The sequence below is a fragment of the Salmo salar genome, chromosome ssa15 (assembly GCF_905237065.1).
Source record: "Salmo salar chromosome ssa15, Ssal_v3.1, whole genome shotgun sequence".
NCBI lineage: Eukaryota > Metazoa > Chordata > Actinopteri > Salmoniformes > Salmonidae > Salmo > Salmo salar.
In genome coordinates this window covers 94,433,330-94,449,155 of record NC_059456.1, presented here as the reverse complement: position 1 = coordinate 94,449,155, position 15,826 = coordinate 94,433,330, and the positions used below count along the sequence as shown (strand labels likewise).

The 15,826-nt window shown below is 45.0% G+C and overlaps 1 protein-coding gene across 1 annotated transcript in view; it reads right to left on the bottom strand.

Annotated features, from left to right (window-relative positions):
* Positions 1-15,826, bottom strand: part of LOC106572669 (histone-lysine N-methyltransferase 2D) — a 64,254-nt gene that overhangs the window by 3,578 nt on the left and 44,850 nt on the right. The window contains exons 44-47 of the mRNA XM_045696334.1: positions 8,433-9,867; positions 8,080-8,216; positions 7,686-7,816; positions 5,493-5,778 (exon numbers count right to left, since the gene is read on the bottom strand). Of these exons, the coding sequence (XP_045552290.1) occupies positions 5,493-5,778; positions 7,686-7,816; positions 8,080-8,216; positions 8,433-9,867 (1,989 nt within the window). The remainder of the gene's footprint in view (positions 1-5,492; positions 5,779-7,685; positions 7,817-8,079; positions 8,217-8,432; positions 9,868-15,826) is intronic.

Below are 15,826 nucleotides of genomic sequence, written 5' to 3'. Positions count from 1 at the left end.
CTTTTCACCCTCTTATTAAGTTTGTGTGTAAAATCAATAAACTATTAAATCACAGCTAATGGGGATCGAAATAAACAACGTCTACTACCTAGACTACTACTCGTCAACTACCTAGACTACTACTCGTCAACTACCTAGACTACAACTCGTCAACTACCTAGACTACAACTCGTCAACTACCTAGACTACTACTAGTCAACTACTCGTCAACTACAACTAGTCAACTACTCGTCAACTACAACTAGTCAACTACTCGTCAACTACTACTAGTCAACTACTAGTCAACTACCTAGACTACTACTCGTCAACTACCTACATTTACATTTAAGTCATTTAGCAGACGCTCTTATCCAGAGCGACTTACAAAATGGTGCATTCACCTTATGATATCAACTACCTAGACTACAACTCGTCAACTACTACTAGTCAACTACTCGTCAACTACTACTAGTCAACTACTCGTCAACTACTACTAGTCAACTACTACTAGTCAACTACCTAGACTACTACTCGTCAACTACAACTCGTCAACTAGCTAGACTACAACTCGTCAACTAGCTAGACTACAACTCGTCAACTACCTAGACTACTACTCGTCAACTACCTAGACTACTACTCGTCAACTACTACTCGTCAACTACTACTCGCCAACTACTCGTCAACTACTACTCGTCAACTACTACTCGTCGACTACTACTAGTCGACTACTCGTCAACTACCTAGACGACTACTCGTCAACTACTACTCGTCAACTACTACTCGTCGACTACTACTCGTCAACTACTACTCGTCGACTACTACTCGTCGACTACTACTCGTCGACTACTACTCGTCGACTACTACTCGTCGACTACTACTCGTCGACTACTACTAGTCGACTACTACTCGTCAACTACTACTAGTCGACTACTACTCGTCAACTACTACTCGTCGACTACTACTCGTCAACTACTACTCGTCAACTACTACTCGTCGACTACTACTAGTCGACTACTACTCGTCAACTACTACTAGTCGACTACTACTCGTCAACTACTACTAGTCGACTACTACTCGTCAACTACTACTCGTCAACTACTACTAGTCGACTACTACTCGTCAACTACTACTAGTCGACTACTACTAGTCGACTACTCGTCGACTACTCGTCAACTACTACTCGTCGACTACTCGTCAACTACTACTCGTCGACTACTCGTCAACTACTACTCGTCGACTACTACTCGTCAACTACTACTAGTCAACTACTACTCGTCAACTACTACTAGTCAACTACTCGTCAACTACTACTAGTCAACTACTACTCGTCGACTACTACTAGTCGACTACTACTCGTCAACTACTACTAGTCGACTACTACTCGTCGACTACTACTAGTCGACTACTACTCGTCGACTACTACTAGTCGACTACTACTCGTCAACTACTACTAGTCGACTACTACTCGTCAACTACTACTCGTCGACTACTACTCGTCAACTACTACTAGTCGACTACTACTCGTCAACTACTACTAGTCGACTACTACTCGTCAACTACTACTAGTCGACTACTACTCGTCAACTACTACTCGTCGACTACTACTAGTCGACTACTACTCGTCAACTACTACTAGTCGACTACTACTAGTCGACTACTCGTCGACTACCTAGACTACTACTCGTCGACTACTCGTCAACTACTACTCGTCGACTACTCGTCAACTACTACTCGTCGACTACTCCTAGTCAACTACTACTCGTCGACTACTACTAGTCAACTACTACTCGTCAACTACTACTAGTCAACTACTACTCGTCAACTACTACTAGTCAACTACTCGTCAACTACTACTAGTCAACTACTCGTCAACTACTACTAGTCAACTACTCGTCAACTACTACTAGTCAACTACTCGTCAACTACTACTAGTCAACTACTCGTCAACTACTACTAGACTACTACTCGTCAACTACCTAGACTACTACTCGTCAACTACCTAGACTACTACTCGTCAACTACCTAGACTACTACTCGTCAACTACCTAGTCAACTACTCGTCAACTACCTAGACTACTACTCGTCAACTACCTAGACTACTACTAGTCAACTACCTAGACTACTACTAGTCAACTACTCGTCAACTACCTAGACTACTACTCGTCAACTACCTAGACTACTACTCGTCAACTACCTAGACTACTACTCGTCAACTACCTAGACTACTACTAGTCAACTACTCGTCAACTACCTAGACTACTACTCGTCAACTACCTAGACTACTACTCGTCAACTACCTAGTCAACTACTCGTCAACTACCTAGACTACTACTCGTCAACTACCTAGACTACTACTAGTCAACTACTCGTCAACTACCTAGACTACTACTCGTCAACTACCTAGACTACTACTAGTCAACTACTCGTCAACTACCTAGACTACTACTAGTCAACTACTCGTCAACTACCTACACTACTACTCGTCAACTACCTAGACTACTACTCGTCAACTACCTAGACTACTACTCGTCAACTACCTAGACTACTACTCGTCAACTACCTAGACTACTACTCGTCAACTACCTAGACTACTACTCGTCAACTACCTAGACTACTACTCGTCAACTACCTAGACTACTACTCGTCAACTACCTAGACTACTACTCGTCAACTACCTAGACTACAACTCGTCAACTACCTAGACTACAACTCGTCAACTACCTAGACTACAACTCGTCAACTACCTAGACTACAACTCGTCAACTACCTAGACTACAACTCGTCAACTACCTAGACTACAACTCGTCAACTACCTAGACTACAACTCGTCAACTACCTAGACTACAACTCGTCAACTACCTAGACTACAACTCGTCAACTACCTAGACTACAACTCGTCAACTACCTAGACTACTACTCGTCAACTACCTAGACTACTACTCGTCAACTACCTAGACTACTACTCGTCAACTACCTAGACTACTACTCGTCAACTACCTAGACTACAACTCGTCAACTACAACTCGTCAACTACCGAGACTACAACTCGTCAACTACCTAGACTACTACTCGTCAACTACCTAGACTACTACTCGTCAACTACTCGTCAACTACAACTAGTCAACTACTCGTCAACTACAACTAGTCAACTACTCGTCAACTACAACTAGTCAACTACTCGTCAACTACTACTAGTCAACTACTACTAGTCAACTACTACTAGTCAACTACTCGTCAACTACTACTAGTCAACTACTACTAGTCAACTACTCGTCAACTACTACTAGTCAACTACTCGTCAACTACTCGTCAACTACTACTAGTCAACTACTACTAGTCAACTACTCGTCAACTACCACTAGTCAACTACTCGTCAACTACCACTAGTCAACTACTAGTCAACTACCTAGACTACTACTAGTCAACTACCTAGACTACTACTAGTCAACTACCTAGACTACTACTAGTCAACTACCTAGACTACTACCTAGACTACTACTAGTCAACTACCTAGACTACTACTAGTCAACTACTCGTCAACTACCTAGACTACAACTCGTCAACTACCTAGACTACTACTCGTCAACTACCTAGACTACTACTCGTCAACTACTCGTCAACTAGCTAGACTACAACTCGTCAACTAGCTAGACTACAACTCGTCAACTACCTAGACTACAACTCGTCAACTACCTAGACTACAACTCGTCAACTACCTAGACTACTACTCGTCAACTACCTAGACTACTACTCGTCAACTACCTAGACTACTACTCGTCAACTACCTAGACTACTACTCGTCAACTACCTAGACTACTACTCGTCAACTACCTAGACTACTACTCGTCAACTACCTAGACTACTACTCGTCAACTACCTAGACTACTACTAGACTACTACTCGTCAACTACTACTCGTCAACTACTACTCGTCAACTACTACTCGTCAACTACTACTCGTCAACTACTACTCGTCAACTACTACTAGTCAACTACTACTCGTCAACTACTACTAGTCAACTACTACTCGTCAACTACTACTAGTCAACTACTACTAGTCAACTACTACTAGTCAACTACTACTAGTCAACTACTACTAGTCAACTACTACTAGTCAACTACTACTAGTCTACTACTCGTCAACTACCTAGTCTACTACTCGTCAACTACCTAGACTACTACTCGTCAACTACCTAGACTACTACTCGTCAACTACCTAGACTACTACTCGTCAACTACCTAGACTACTACTCGTCAACTACCTAGACTACTACTCGTCAACTACCTAGACTACTACTAGACTACTACTCGTCAACTACTACTCGTCAACTACTACTCGTCAACTACTCGTCAACTACTACTAGTCAACTACTCGTCAACTACTACTAGTCAACTACTACTAGTCAACTACTCGTCAACTACTACTAGTCTACTACTCGTCAACTACTACTAGTCTACTACTCGTCAACTACTACTAGTCTACTACTCGTCAACTACTACTAGTCTACTACTCGTCAACTACCTAGACTACTACTCGTCAACTACCTAGACTACTACTCGTCAACTACCTAGACTACTACTCGTCAACTACCTAGACTACTACTCGTCAACTACCTAGACTACTACTCGTCAACTACCTAGACTACTACTCGTCAACTACCTAGACTACTACTCGTCAACTACCTAGACTACTACTCGTCAACTACCTAGACTACTACTCGTCAACTACCTAGACTACTACTCGTCAACTACCTAGACTACTACTAGTCAACTACCTAGACTACTACTAGTCAACTACCTAGACTACTACTCGTCAACTACTCGTCAACTACCTAGACTACTACTCGTCAACTACCTAGACTACTACTCGTCAACTACCTAGACTACTACTCGTCAACTACCTAGACTACTACTCGTCAACTACCTAGACTACTACTCGTCAACTACCTAGACTACTACTCGTCAACTACCTAGACTACTACTCGTCAACTACCTAGACTACTACTCGTCAACTACCTAGACTACTACTCGTCAACTACCTAGACTACTACTCGTCAACTACCTAGACTACTACTCGTCAACTACCTAGACTACTACTCGTCAACTACCTAGACTACTACTCGTCAACTACCTAGACTACAACTCGTCAACTACATAGACTACAACTCGTCAACTACCTAGACTACAACTCGTCAACTACCTAGACTACAACTCGTCAACTACCTAGACTACAACTCGTCAACTACCTAGACTACAACTCGTCAACTACCTAGACTACAACTCGTCAACTACCTAGACTACAACTCGTCAACTACCTAGACTACTACTCGTCAACTACCTAGACTACTACTCGTCAACTACCTAGACTACTACTCGTCAACTACCTAGACTACTACTCGTCAACTACCTAGACTACTACTCGTCAACTACCTAGACTACTACTAGTCAACTACCTAGACTACTACTAGTCAACTACTCGTCAACTACCTAGACTACTACTCAAGAGCCACCCACCTGTTCCTCATAGATCTTCTCGCGGCGGTTGGCTACCTCGTTGCGGATGATGGTTCCTATATACTCAATGACCATGGTGTGTTTGTCCAGGTCCTTGGCAGCGTACAGCCCCAGGCCCTGGATTTGGGACCGGGCCAGGTAGACATTGTTCTTCCACTCGGTCTTCAGACGTCGGTATTGGGAGGACTTGGAGTGGACAAACTGCTTGCTGTAGGGGGTGTTGATCTCGCCGGTGAAGGTGCTCTGGTAGGCCTTGGACATGGATGTACTGTTCAGGGTGTGAGGCCTAAGAGAGAGAGACACAGAACTAGATCAGAGTCAGTCTGCACAGTCATCATGTCAATCATGCAGTTTAGACTTGTTAAGTGTACTACTAAGAAACTACTAGTTTCACTGCTCAGTATGACAACATTTGATGAAACACATTATGAGGGGGTGTGGTATATGGTCAATATACCACGGCTAAGGGCTGTTCTTAGGCACGACACAACGCGGAGTATATACCACCCAAGGTGCCTTATTGCTATTATAAACTGGTTACCAACGTACAGTGCATTCGGAAAGTATTCAGACCCTTTAACTTTTTCCACATTTTGTTACGTTACAGCCTCATTCTAAAATGGATTAACATTGTTATCTCCTCTCGTCAATCTAAAACACAATACCCCAAAATGACAAAGCAAAAACAGGTTTTTAGAAATTTTTCCAAATGTATTACAGATGAAAAACGGAAATATCACATTTACATAAGTATTCAGACCCTTTACTGAGTACTATGTTGAATCATCTTTGGCAGCGATTACAGCCTAGAGTCTTCTTGGGTATGACACTACAAGCTTGGCACATCTGTATTTTGGGAGTTTCTCCCATTCTTCTCTGCAGATCCTCTCAAGCTCTGTCAGGTTGGATGGGGAGCGTCACTGCACAGCTATTTTCAGGTCTCTCCAGAGATGTTCGATTGGGTTCAAGTCCAGGCTCTGGCTGGGCCACTCAAGGACATTCAGAGACTTGTCCCGGAGCCACTCCTGCGTTGTCTTGGCTGTGTGCTTAGAGTCGTTGTCCTGTTGGAAGGTGAACCTTCACCCCAGTCTGAGGTCCTGAGCGCTCTGGAGCAGGTTTTCATCAAGGATCTCTCTGTACTTTGCTCCGTTCATCTTTCCCTCAATCCTGACTAGTCTCACAGTCCCTGCTGCTGAAAAACATCCCCACAGCATGATGCTGCCACCACCATGCTTCACTGTAGGGATGGTGCCAGGTTTCCTCCAGACGTGACACTTGGCATTCAGGCCAAAGAGTTCAATCTTGGTTTCATCAGACCAAAGAATCTTGTTTCTCATGGTCTGAGTCCTTTAGGTGCCTTGTGGCAAACTCCAAGCGGGCTGTCATGTGTCTTTTACTGAGGAGTGGCTTCCGTCTGGCCACTCTACCATAAAGGCCTGAATGAGTGCTCCACAGAGGAGCTCGGTCAGAGTGACCATCAGGTTCTTGGTCACCTACCTGATCTAGGAAGGTTCTATGTGGTTCCAAACTTTTTCCATTTAAGAATGATGGAGCCCACTGTATTCTTGGGGACCTTCAATGCTGCAGAAATGTTTTGGTACACTTCCCCAGATCTTTTCCTCGACACAATCCTGTCTCAGAGCGCTACAGAACATTCCTTCAAACTCATGGCTTGGTTTTTGCTCTGACATGCACTGTCAACTGTGGGACCTTATATAGACAGATGTGTACCTTTCCAAATCATGTCCAATCAATTCAATTTACCACAGGTGGACTCCAATCAAGCTGTAGAAACATCAAGGATGATCAATGGAAACAGGATGCACCTGAGCTCAATTTCGTCTGATTACTTATGTAAATAAGGTATTTGTTTATTTTTAATAAATGTGCAAAAAAAACATTTTGCTTTGTCATTTAGGGGGTATTGTGTGTGAACTGATGATCATTTTTGGAAATGTTTATCCATTTTAGAATAAGGCTGTAACGTAACAAAATGGGGGAAAGGGGAAGAGGTCTAAATACTTTCTGAATGCACTGTAATTAGAACAGTAAAAATACATGTTTTGTCCTATCCGCGGTATACGGTCTGATATACCACGGCTTTCGGCCAATCCGCAATCAGGGCTCGAACCACCCAGTTTATAATAAAACTATTACAACAGATCTATTTGGAATACTATATTGCATTCTTACCTCTTGCAGTGTGTCAGGACCTTGGGTTCGGAGCGGGCGCAGCCGGTGGGGTTGATCATGAGGGGCAGCTCCATCAGAGGGTGGCGACCATAACGGAACACATAGTTCTGGCAGTTCTCCACTCCAGGCAACTGATAATGTAACACACAGGATGTTGGTGAAGTTAACGATGAAATAGACAATGTTATCTCTCAGATGAAACCTTATTTCCTCTACAGTGCACTACTGTTAACAGAGCCATGGTGACTCTGGTCGAAAGGACTCAAAGTAGGGCACAGCATGGCTTAATAGGGTGACATTGGAGACACAGACATTGATATTATGGAAACAAATGAGAGCAGAGGCGAAAAACAAAACAGCGTTGCCGATGCTGCTTTCCCAAAGGACTTCTTACCGACTCAGTGATGCGCAGCACGGCGTGGACAGTGAGGCCGTACATCTCCTCTGCCTTCACGTGATCAGTGAACAGTTTCAGCATGGCAGACTCTTCCCTCAGCTTAGCTACAGACTGAACCACTCTGTCCCAGATACCTAGAGGAAACACAGGACATGGTTACAGACCAGATTAGTAAATAGCAAAGATGGAGTCAATTCCATTTAAATTACAGAAATGGCTGGGATTGCAAATCAATTCTGAATTAACGGCAATTTAGACATATTAACCTGAACTGTGGTCAGTTCTGTGACTACACATTTCAACACAGAGGGGCAGCCAGAGCTGGGTGTGGGGACAGACTGACAATGTACCTTCTGGGCTGGTGTCGCGGTAGTGCAGGTCCTCCTGTCCATGCTCCAGCACCCGTACCTCGAACAGCGGCCTTCCCTCCGTCTCGCTGATACGACAACGATACCGACACCGGCGGTTAGGCACCCGCGTGCTCCAGTAGATCCTGGTAGCCTCGAAGCCCACGGGGAAGATGGCGGTCGGGGAGTGGAAGGCTTGCATCTGAGATGGCAGCAGCTGACCTACGGCGTGGAAGATGAGGCCGCCTACGCGGAACAGGTGGATGCGGTCGCCGCGCTGTAAGATACTGGCGATCTGCTTGACCTCGTCTCTCTCGATGTAAACGCGTCGGAACACGGCGAAGCCCGTCAGCTCCTCCTCGCTGGGTCCTTTCAGTTTGTGTTGGGTGCACAGCATGGTCTTGTCCCTGAAGAACATGCAGCGGGCCCGGATGCCGCAGGTGAAGTGGTAGACGTTGGGGCAGCGCAGGCGGTTGCAGCTGTTGGTAGCGCCAGTCTTCTGGCAGCAGGCACAGCGGGTGCGGAGACCACGCCTCAACGCCATTTCTACGTTCATCAGCGCGCCTCCCTGCGTCTCGTACACCTCCGTGCTCCACAGGGCACAGTTGAGATGAACCCACAGGTCCACATCGATGTTGAGGAGCCTGGCAGGGCCGTCCGTGGCGCCGTCGCCCTCCTCATGGCAGAAGCAGCACTTGCGTTTGTCCCGGGGCAGCTTGTCAGGCCTCAGGGTGATGCGGAGACGCTCCATGAGCTCGGAGACCCCGCGGCTGCTCTCCTTCTTGGAACCTCCTTTACGGATGGTGATAACGATCTGGAGACGCTTCCAGCGGAGGCCCTTCCACTTTTTCACCTTGGGCCGGACCACCATCTCCTCAGGGTCGGGGGAGAGGGGCCTGCTGCGGTGCTTGACCTTGGGGGAGATCACCTCCAGGCTGGGGGTTGGGGAGGTGGGGATGTCCTGGGGCTGTGGGGCTGGCTGGTCAGCAGGCTTGGCATCATAGTCTGCTTCAGCGCTAGCATCAGGAGGAGGAAGGATGGCCAAAGCGTCAGGCTCCATTTTGATCGGAACAGTGGCAGGCTCTGTTTTGACCTGAATGGTGGTGGTGGCAGGCTCTGTTTTGACCAGAATGGTGGTCTGAGCAGGGCTGGAGGGAGCTTGAGAGGGAGATGCTGGTTGAGAGGAATAGGCTGGCTGGCTGGGGGAGGCTGGCTGGGTGGGGGAGGGGGAGGCTGGCTGGGTGGTGGAGGGGGAGGCTGGCTGGGTTGGAGGCTCAGTCTCAGGTTCGCTAGTAAGAGCAGGGGCAGGAGGTGGAGGAGAAGGAGAGGAGGGCGGGGAGTCTTCAATTGGGATGACGGGAAGGTGGCGTACATCCAGGTCAGACACGTTAGTTGTATAACAGTGCTGAACCGGTTTGTCCTCCTGCTCCGGCAACTCCTGAGAGAGAAATGAAAGTGTTTTTAGGGATCATCTCCAAGTCACTGACTAAAAGAAAGCCATGTGCAAAGGTCTCCAGCTAACTTGACCAATAGTAATTGATTGGATTTACAGTGGCTTTTTTCCTATTTTGGTGCCTTACAACCTAGATTTTGGGGAATTTTGTATCATTTGATTTACACAACATGTCCACCACTTTGAAGATGCAAAATATGTTTTTATTGTGAAAACAAGAAATAAGACAAAAAAACAGAAAAATTGAGTGTACATAGCTATTCACCCCCCCAAAGTCAATACTTTGTAGAGCCACCTTTTGCAGCCACCTTTTGCAGCAATTACAGCTGCAAGTCTCTTGAGATATGTCTCTATAAGCTTGGCACATCTTTCCACTGCGATTTTTGCCCATTCTTCAAGGCAAAACTTCTCCAGCTCCTTCAAGTTGGATGGGTTTCGCTGGTGTACAGCAATATTTAAGTCATAGCACAGATTCTCAATTGGATTGAGGTCTGGGCTTTGACTAGGCCATTCCAAGACGTGGAAATGTTTCCCCTTAAACCACTCGAGCATTGCTTTAGTAGTATGCTTAGGGTCATTGTCCTGCTGGAAGGTGAACCGCCGTCCCAGTCTCAAAAAAGGACAAACAGGTTTCCCTCAAGAATTTCCTTGTATATAGCACCATCAATCATTCCTTCAATTCTGACCAGTTTCCTAGTCCCTGCCGATGAAAAACATCCCCACAGCAGGGGATGGTATTCTCGGGGTGATGATGTGTTGGGTTTGCGGCAGACATAGCGTTTTCCTTGATGGCTAAAAAGCTCAATTTTAGTCTCATCTGACCAGAGTACCTTCTTCCATATGTTTGGGGAGCCTCCCACATGCCTTTGGGAAGCCTCCCAAACGGGTTCGCTTATTTTTTCTTTAACAATGGCTTTTTTTCTGGCCACTCTTCCGTAAAGCCCAGCTCTGTGGAGTGTACGGCTTAAAGTGGTCCTATGGACAGATACTCCAATCTCTGCTGTGGAGCTTTGCAGCTCCTTCAGGGTTATCTTTGGTCTCTTTGTTGCCTCTCTGATTAATGCCCTCCTTGCCTGGTCCGTGAGTTTTGGTGTGCGGCCCTCTCTTGGCAGGTTTGTTGTGGTGCCATATTCTTTCCAATTTTTTAATAATGGATTTAACGGTGCTCTGTGGGATGTTCAGTTTCTGATATTTTTTTATAACCGAACTCTGATCTGTACTTCTCCACAACTTTGTTCCTGACCTGTTTGGAGATCTATTTGGTCTTCATGGTGCCGCTTGCTTGGTGGTGCCCCTTGCTTAGTGGTGTTGCAGTCTCTGGGGCCTTTCAGAACAGGTGTGTATATACACTGAGATCATGTGACACTTAAATGAAGTCCACCTGTGTGCAATCTAATTAATTATGTGACTTCTGAAGGTAACTGGTTGCACCAGATCTTATTTAGGGGCTTCATAGCAAAGGGGGTGAATACATATGCACGCACCACTTTTCCTTTTATTTATTTTTTAAACAAGTAATTTTTTTCATTTCACTTCACCAATTTGAACTATTTTGTGTGTCCATTACATGAAATCCTAATAAAAATCCATTTAAATTACAGGTTGTAATGCAACAAAATAGGAAAAAACGCCAAGGGGGTGAATACTTTTGCAAGGCACTGTATATAGCTATTTCCAGATGCTCAAAGGATTTTACATAATAAGGGATAAAGGGTCATTTTTGGAATGTTAAGTATAGACAAGCACAGATTTATATGAGCATACTATTAACAAACTTGAGCTAAAATAGAATTATAAACTGGGTGGTTCAAGCCCTGAATGCTGATTGGCTGACAGCCGTGGTATATCAGACCATATACCACAGGTATGACAAAACATTTTTACTGTTCTAATTATGTTGGTAACCAGTTTATCATTTAACATTTACATTTAAGTCATTTAGCAGACGCTCTTATCCAGAGCGACTTACAAATTGGTGCATTCACCTTATAATATCCAGTGGAACAACCACTTACAATAGTGCATCTAAATCTTTTAAGGGGGGGTTAGAAGGATTACTTTATCCTATCCCAGGTATTCCTTAAAGAGGTGAGGTTTCAGGTGTCTCCGGAAGGTGGTGATTGACTCCGCTGTCCTGGCGTCGTGAGGGAGCTTGTTCCACCATTGGGGTGCCAGAGCAGCGAACAGTTTTGACTGGGCTGAGCGGGAACTGTGCTTCCTCAGAGGTAGGGAGGCGAGCAGGCCAGAGGTGGATGAACGCAGTGCCCTTGTTTGGGTGTAGGGCCTGATCAGAGCCTGAAGGTACGGAGATGCCGTAATAGCAATAAGGCACTCCGCGTTGCGTCGTTCATAAGAACAGCCCTTAGCCGTGGTATATTGGTCATATACCACACCCCCTCTGGCCTTGTTGTTTAAATATAGCTACATCATAAATATACAAGGTTATATCATAGGGAGACTGTACAGGGATGTGATCAGGATAAGGATGTAGGCTGAGGGATAGGTCTGCAGACTCAGTTGTCCTGAGTCTGCACAACACTGCCAGGACCTAGAATCAATGGAGACAAGTTTTTTAATTCTATATCTCTTGACACATTCATGAAAATAGTCATGGCCTCTAAATCTTGAAGTTGCATACTGGACTCAATTCCAAATAAACTACTGAAAGAGCTACTTCCTGTGCTTGGCCCTCCTACGTTGAACATAGCAAACGGCTCCCAATCCACCGGATGTGTACCAAACTCACTAAAAGTGGCAATAATACATTTCTCTTGAAAAAGCCAAACCTTGACCCAGAAAAAAAAAGATTTTTAAAAAAATAATAAAAATAATAAATAAATAAAAATCGGCCTATATCGAATCTCCCATTCCGCTCAAACATTTTTGAAAAAGCTGTTGCGCAGCAACTCACTGCCTTCCTGAAGATAAATAATGTACATGAAACGCTTCAACAGTCTGGTTTTAGACCCCATCATAGCACTGAGACTGCACTCGTGAAGGTGGTAAATTACCTTTTAATGGCGTCAGACCAAGGCTCTGCATCTGTCCTTGTGCACCTAGACCTTAGAGCTGCTTTTGACACGATCAATCACCACATTATTTTGGAGAGATTGGAAACCCTAATTGGTATACACGGACAAGTTCTTGCCTGGTTTAGATCTTATCTGTCGGGAAAGATATCAGTTCGTCTCTCTGGATGGTTTGTCCTCTGACAAATCAATTGTACATTTCGGTGTTCCTCAAGGTTCCGTATTAGGACCACTATTATTTTCACTATATATTTTACCTCTTAGTGATGTCATTCGGAAACATAATGTTAACTTTCACTGCTATGTGGACGATACACAGCTGTACATTTCGATGAAACATTGTGAAGCCCAAAAATTGCCTACCGTGGAAGCCTGTGTTTCAGACATAATGAAGTGGATGGCGGTAAAAGTTTTACTTTTAACCTGTTTGGGCTAGGGGGCAGTATTGAGAATTTTGGAAAAAATATGTGCCCATTTTTAACTGCCTCCTACACCAACTCAGAAGCTAGAATATGCATATTATTGTTCAGGTTTGGATAGAAAACACCCTAAAGTTTCTAAAACTGTTTGAATGGTGTCTGTGAGTATAACAGAACTCCTATGGCAGGCAAAAACCTGACAAGGTTTCATGCAGGAAGTGGCCTGTCTGACAAGGAGTCGTGCGTCTTGCATCTGTTTATTGAAAAGTAAGGATCTTAGCTGTAACGTGACAATTCCCAGGGCTCCAATAGGCTCTCAGGACGCGGGAAAATCATGAAGGTTGACGAGGCAGCCTCAGGCTGAAACAGATTATCATCTTATTCAAGTGTCCCATTAGGTGACAATGGAGTGAGGCGCGTGCGCGATTAGCCCCCGTGGAGTATTTTAATTCGGCTGTTTAGTTTATTGCAGATTCCCGGTCGGAATATTATCGCTTTTCTACGAGATAAATGGCATAAAAATTGGTTTTAAACAGCGGTTGACATGCTTCGAAGTACGGTAATGGAATATTTAGACATTTTTTGTCACGCCATGCGCTATGCTCGTGACCGTGGATTACCATTCTGATAGTGTCTAGAACTCACGAACAAAACGTCGCTGTTTGGATATAATGATGGATTATTTGGGACCAAACCTACATTTGTTATTGAAGAAGAAGTCCTGGGACTGCATTCTGACGAAGAACAAGAAAGGTAAGAACATTTTTCTTATAGGAAATGTGATTTTGGTGAAGGCTGAACTGCGTGGGTGTCTAAATAACTAGCCCTGTGATGCCGGGCTATGTACTTAGAATATTGCAAAATGTGCTTCATCCGAAAAGCTATTTTAAAATCGGACATATCGAGTGCATAGAGGAGTAATGTATCTATAATTCTTAAAATAATTGTTATGCTTTTTGTGAACGTTTATCGTGAGTAATTTAGCAAACTGTTAGTAAATTCCCGGAAGTTTGCTAGTATGCTAGTTCTGAACGTCACATGCTAATGTAAAAAGCTGTTTTTTGATATAAATATGAACTTGATTGAACAAAACATGCATGTATTGTATAACATAATGTCCTAGGTTTGTCATCTGATGAAGATCATCAAAGGTGAGTGCTGCATTTAGCTGTCTTCTGGGTTTTGGTGACATTATATGCTGGCTTGAAAAATGGGTGTCTGATTATTTCTGGCTTGGTACTCTGCTGACATAATCTAATGTTTTGCTTTCGTTGTAAAGCCTTTTTGAAATCGGACAGTGTGGTTAGATTAACGAGAGTCTTGTCTTTAAATAGCTGTAAAATAGTCATATGTTTGAGAAATTGAAGTAATAGGATTTTTAAGGTTTTGAAAATCGCGCCACAGGCTGCAAGTGGCTGTTACGTAGGTGGGACGAATTCATCCCGCCTAGCCCAGAGAGGTTAAACTCTGACAATTTAAACTGACTCTATTACGAGGGCTGAGTCACTGGCTTACTAGTGCTTTTCCATGCCGTCCCTAGGAGGCGTGCGTCACTTGAGTGGGTTGAGTCACTGACGTGATCTTCCTGTCCGGGTTGGCGCCCCCCCTCAGGTTCGTGCAGTGGTGATCTTCGTGGGCTTTACTCAACCATGTCTCAGGGTAGTAGGTTGGTGGTCTGTTGATATCCCTCTAGTGGTGTGGGGTCTATACTCAGCCTGGTCTCAGGGTAGTAGGTTGGTGGTCTGTTGATATCCCTCTAGTGGTGTGGGGTCTATACTCAGCCTGGTCTCAGGGTAGTAGGTTGGTGGTCTGTTGATATCCCTCTAGTGGTGTGGGGTCTATACTCAGCCTGGTCTCAGGGTAGTAGGTTGGTGGTCTGTTGATATCCCTCTAGTGGTGTGGGGTCTATACTCAGCCTGGTCTCAGGGTAGTAGGTTGGTGGTCTGTTGATATCCCTCTAGTGGTGTGGGGTCTATACTCAACCATGTCTCAGGGTAGTAGGTTGGTGGTCTGTTGATATCCCTCTAGTGGTGTGGGGGCTGTGCTTTGGCAAAGTGGGTGTGGTTATATCCTGCCTGGTTGGCCCTGTCCGGGGGTATCAGATGGGGCCACAGTGTCTCCCGACCCCTCCTGTCTCAGCCTCCAGTATTTATGCTGCAATAGTTCATGGGTCGGGGGCAAGGGTCAGTCTGTGATATCTGGTGTAATTCTCCCGTCTTATCTGGTGTCCTGTGTGAATTTAAGTATGCTCCCTCTAATTCTCTCTTTCTCCCCCCAGAGGACCTGAGCCCTAGGACCATGCCTCAGGACTACCTGACCTGATGACTCTTTGCTGTCCCCAGTCCACCTGGTCGTGCTGCTGCTCCAGTTTCAACTGTTCTGCCTGCGGCTATAGAACCCTGACCTGTTCACCGGATGTGCTACCTTGTCCCAGACCTGCTGTTTTCTAATCTCTCTACCGCACCTGCTGTCTTGAACTCTGAATGCTCGGCTATG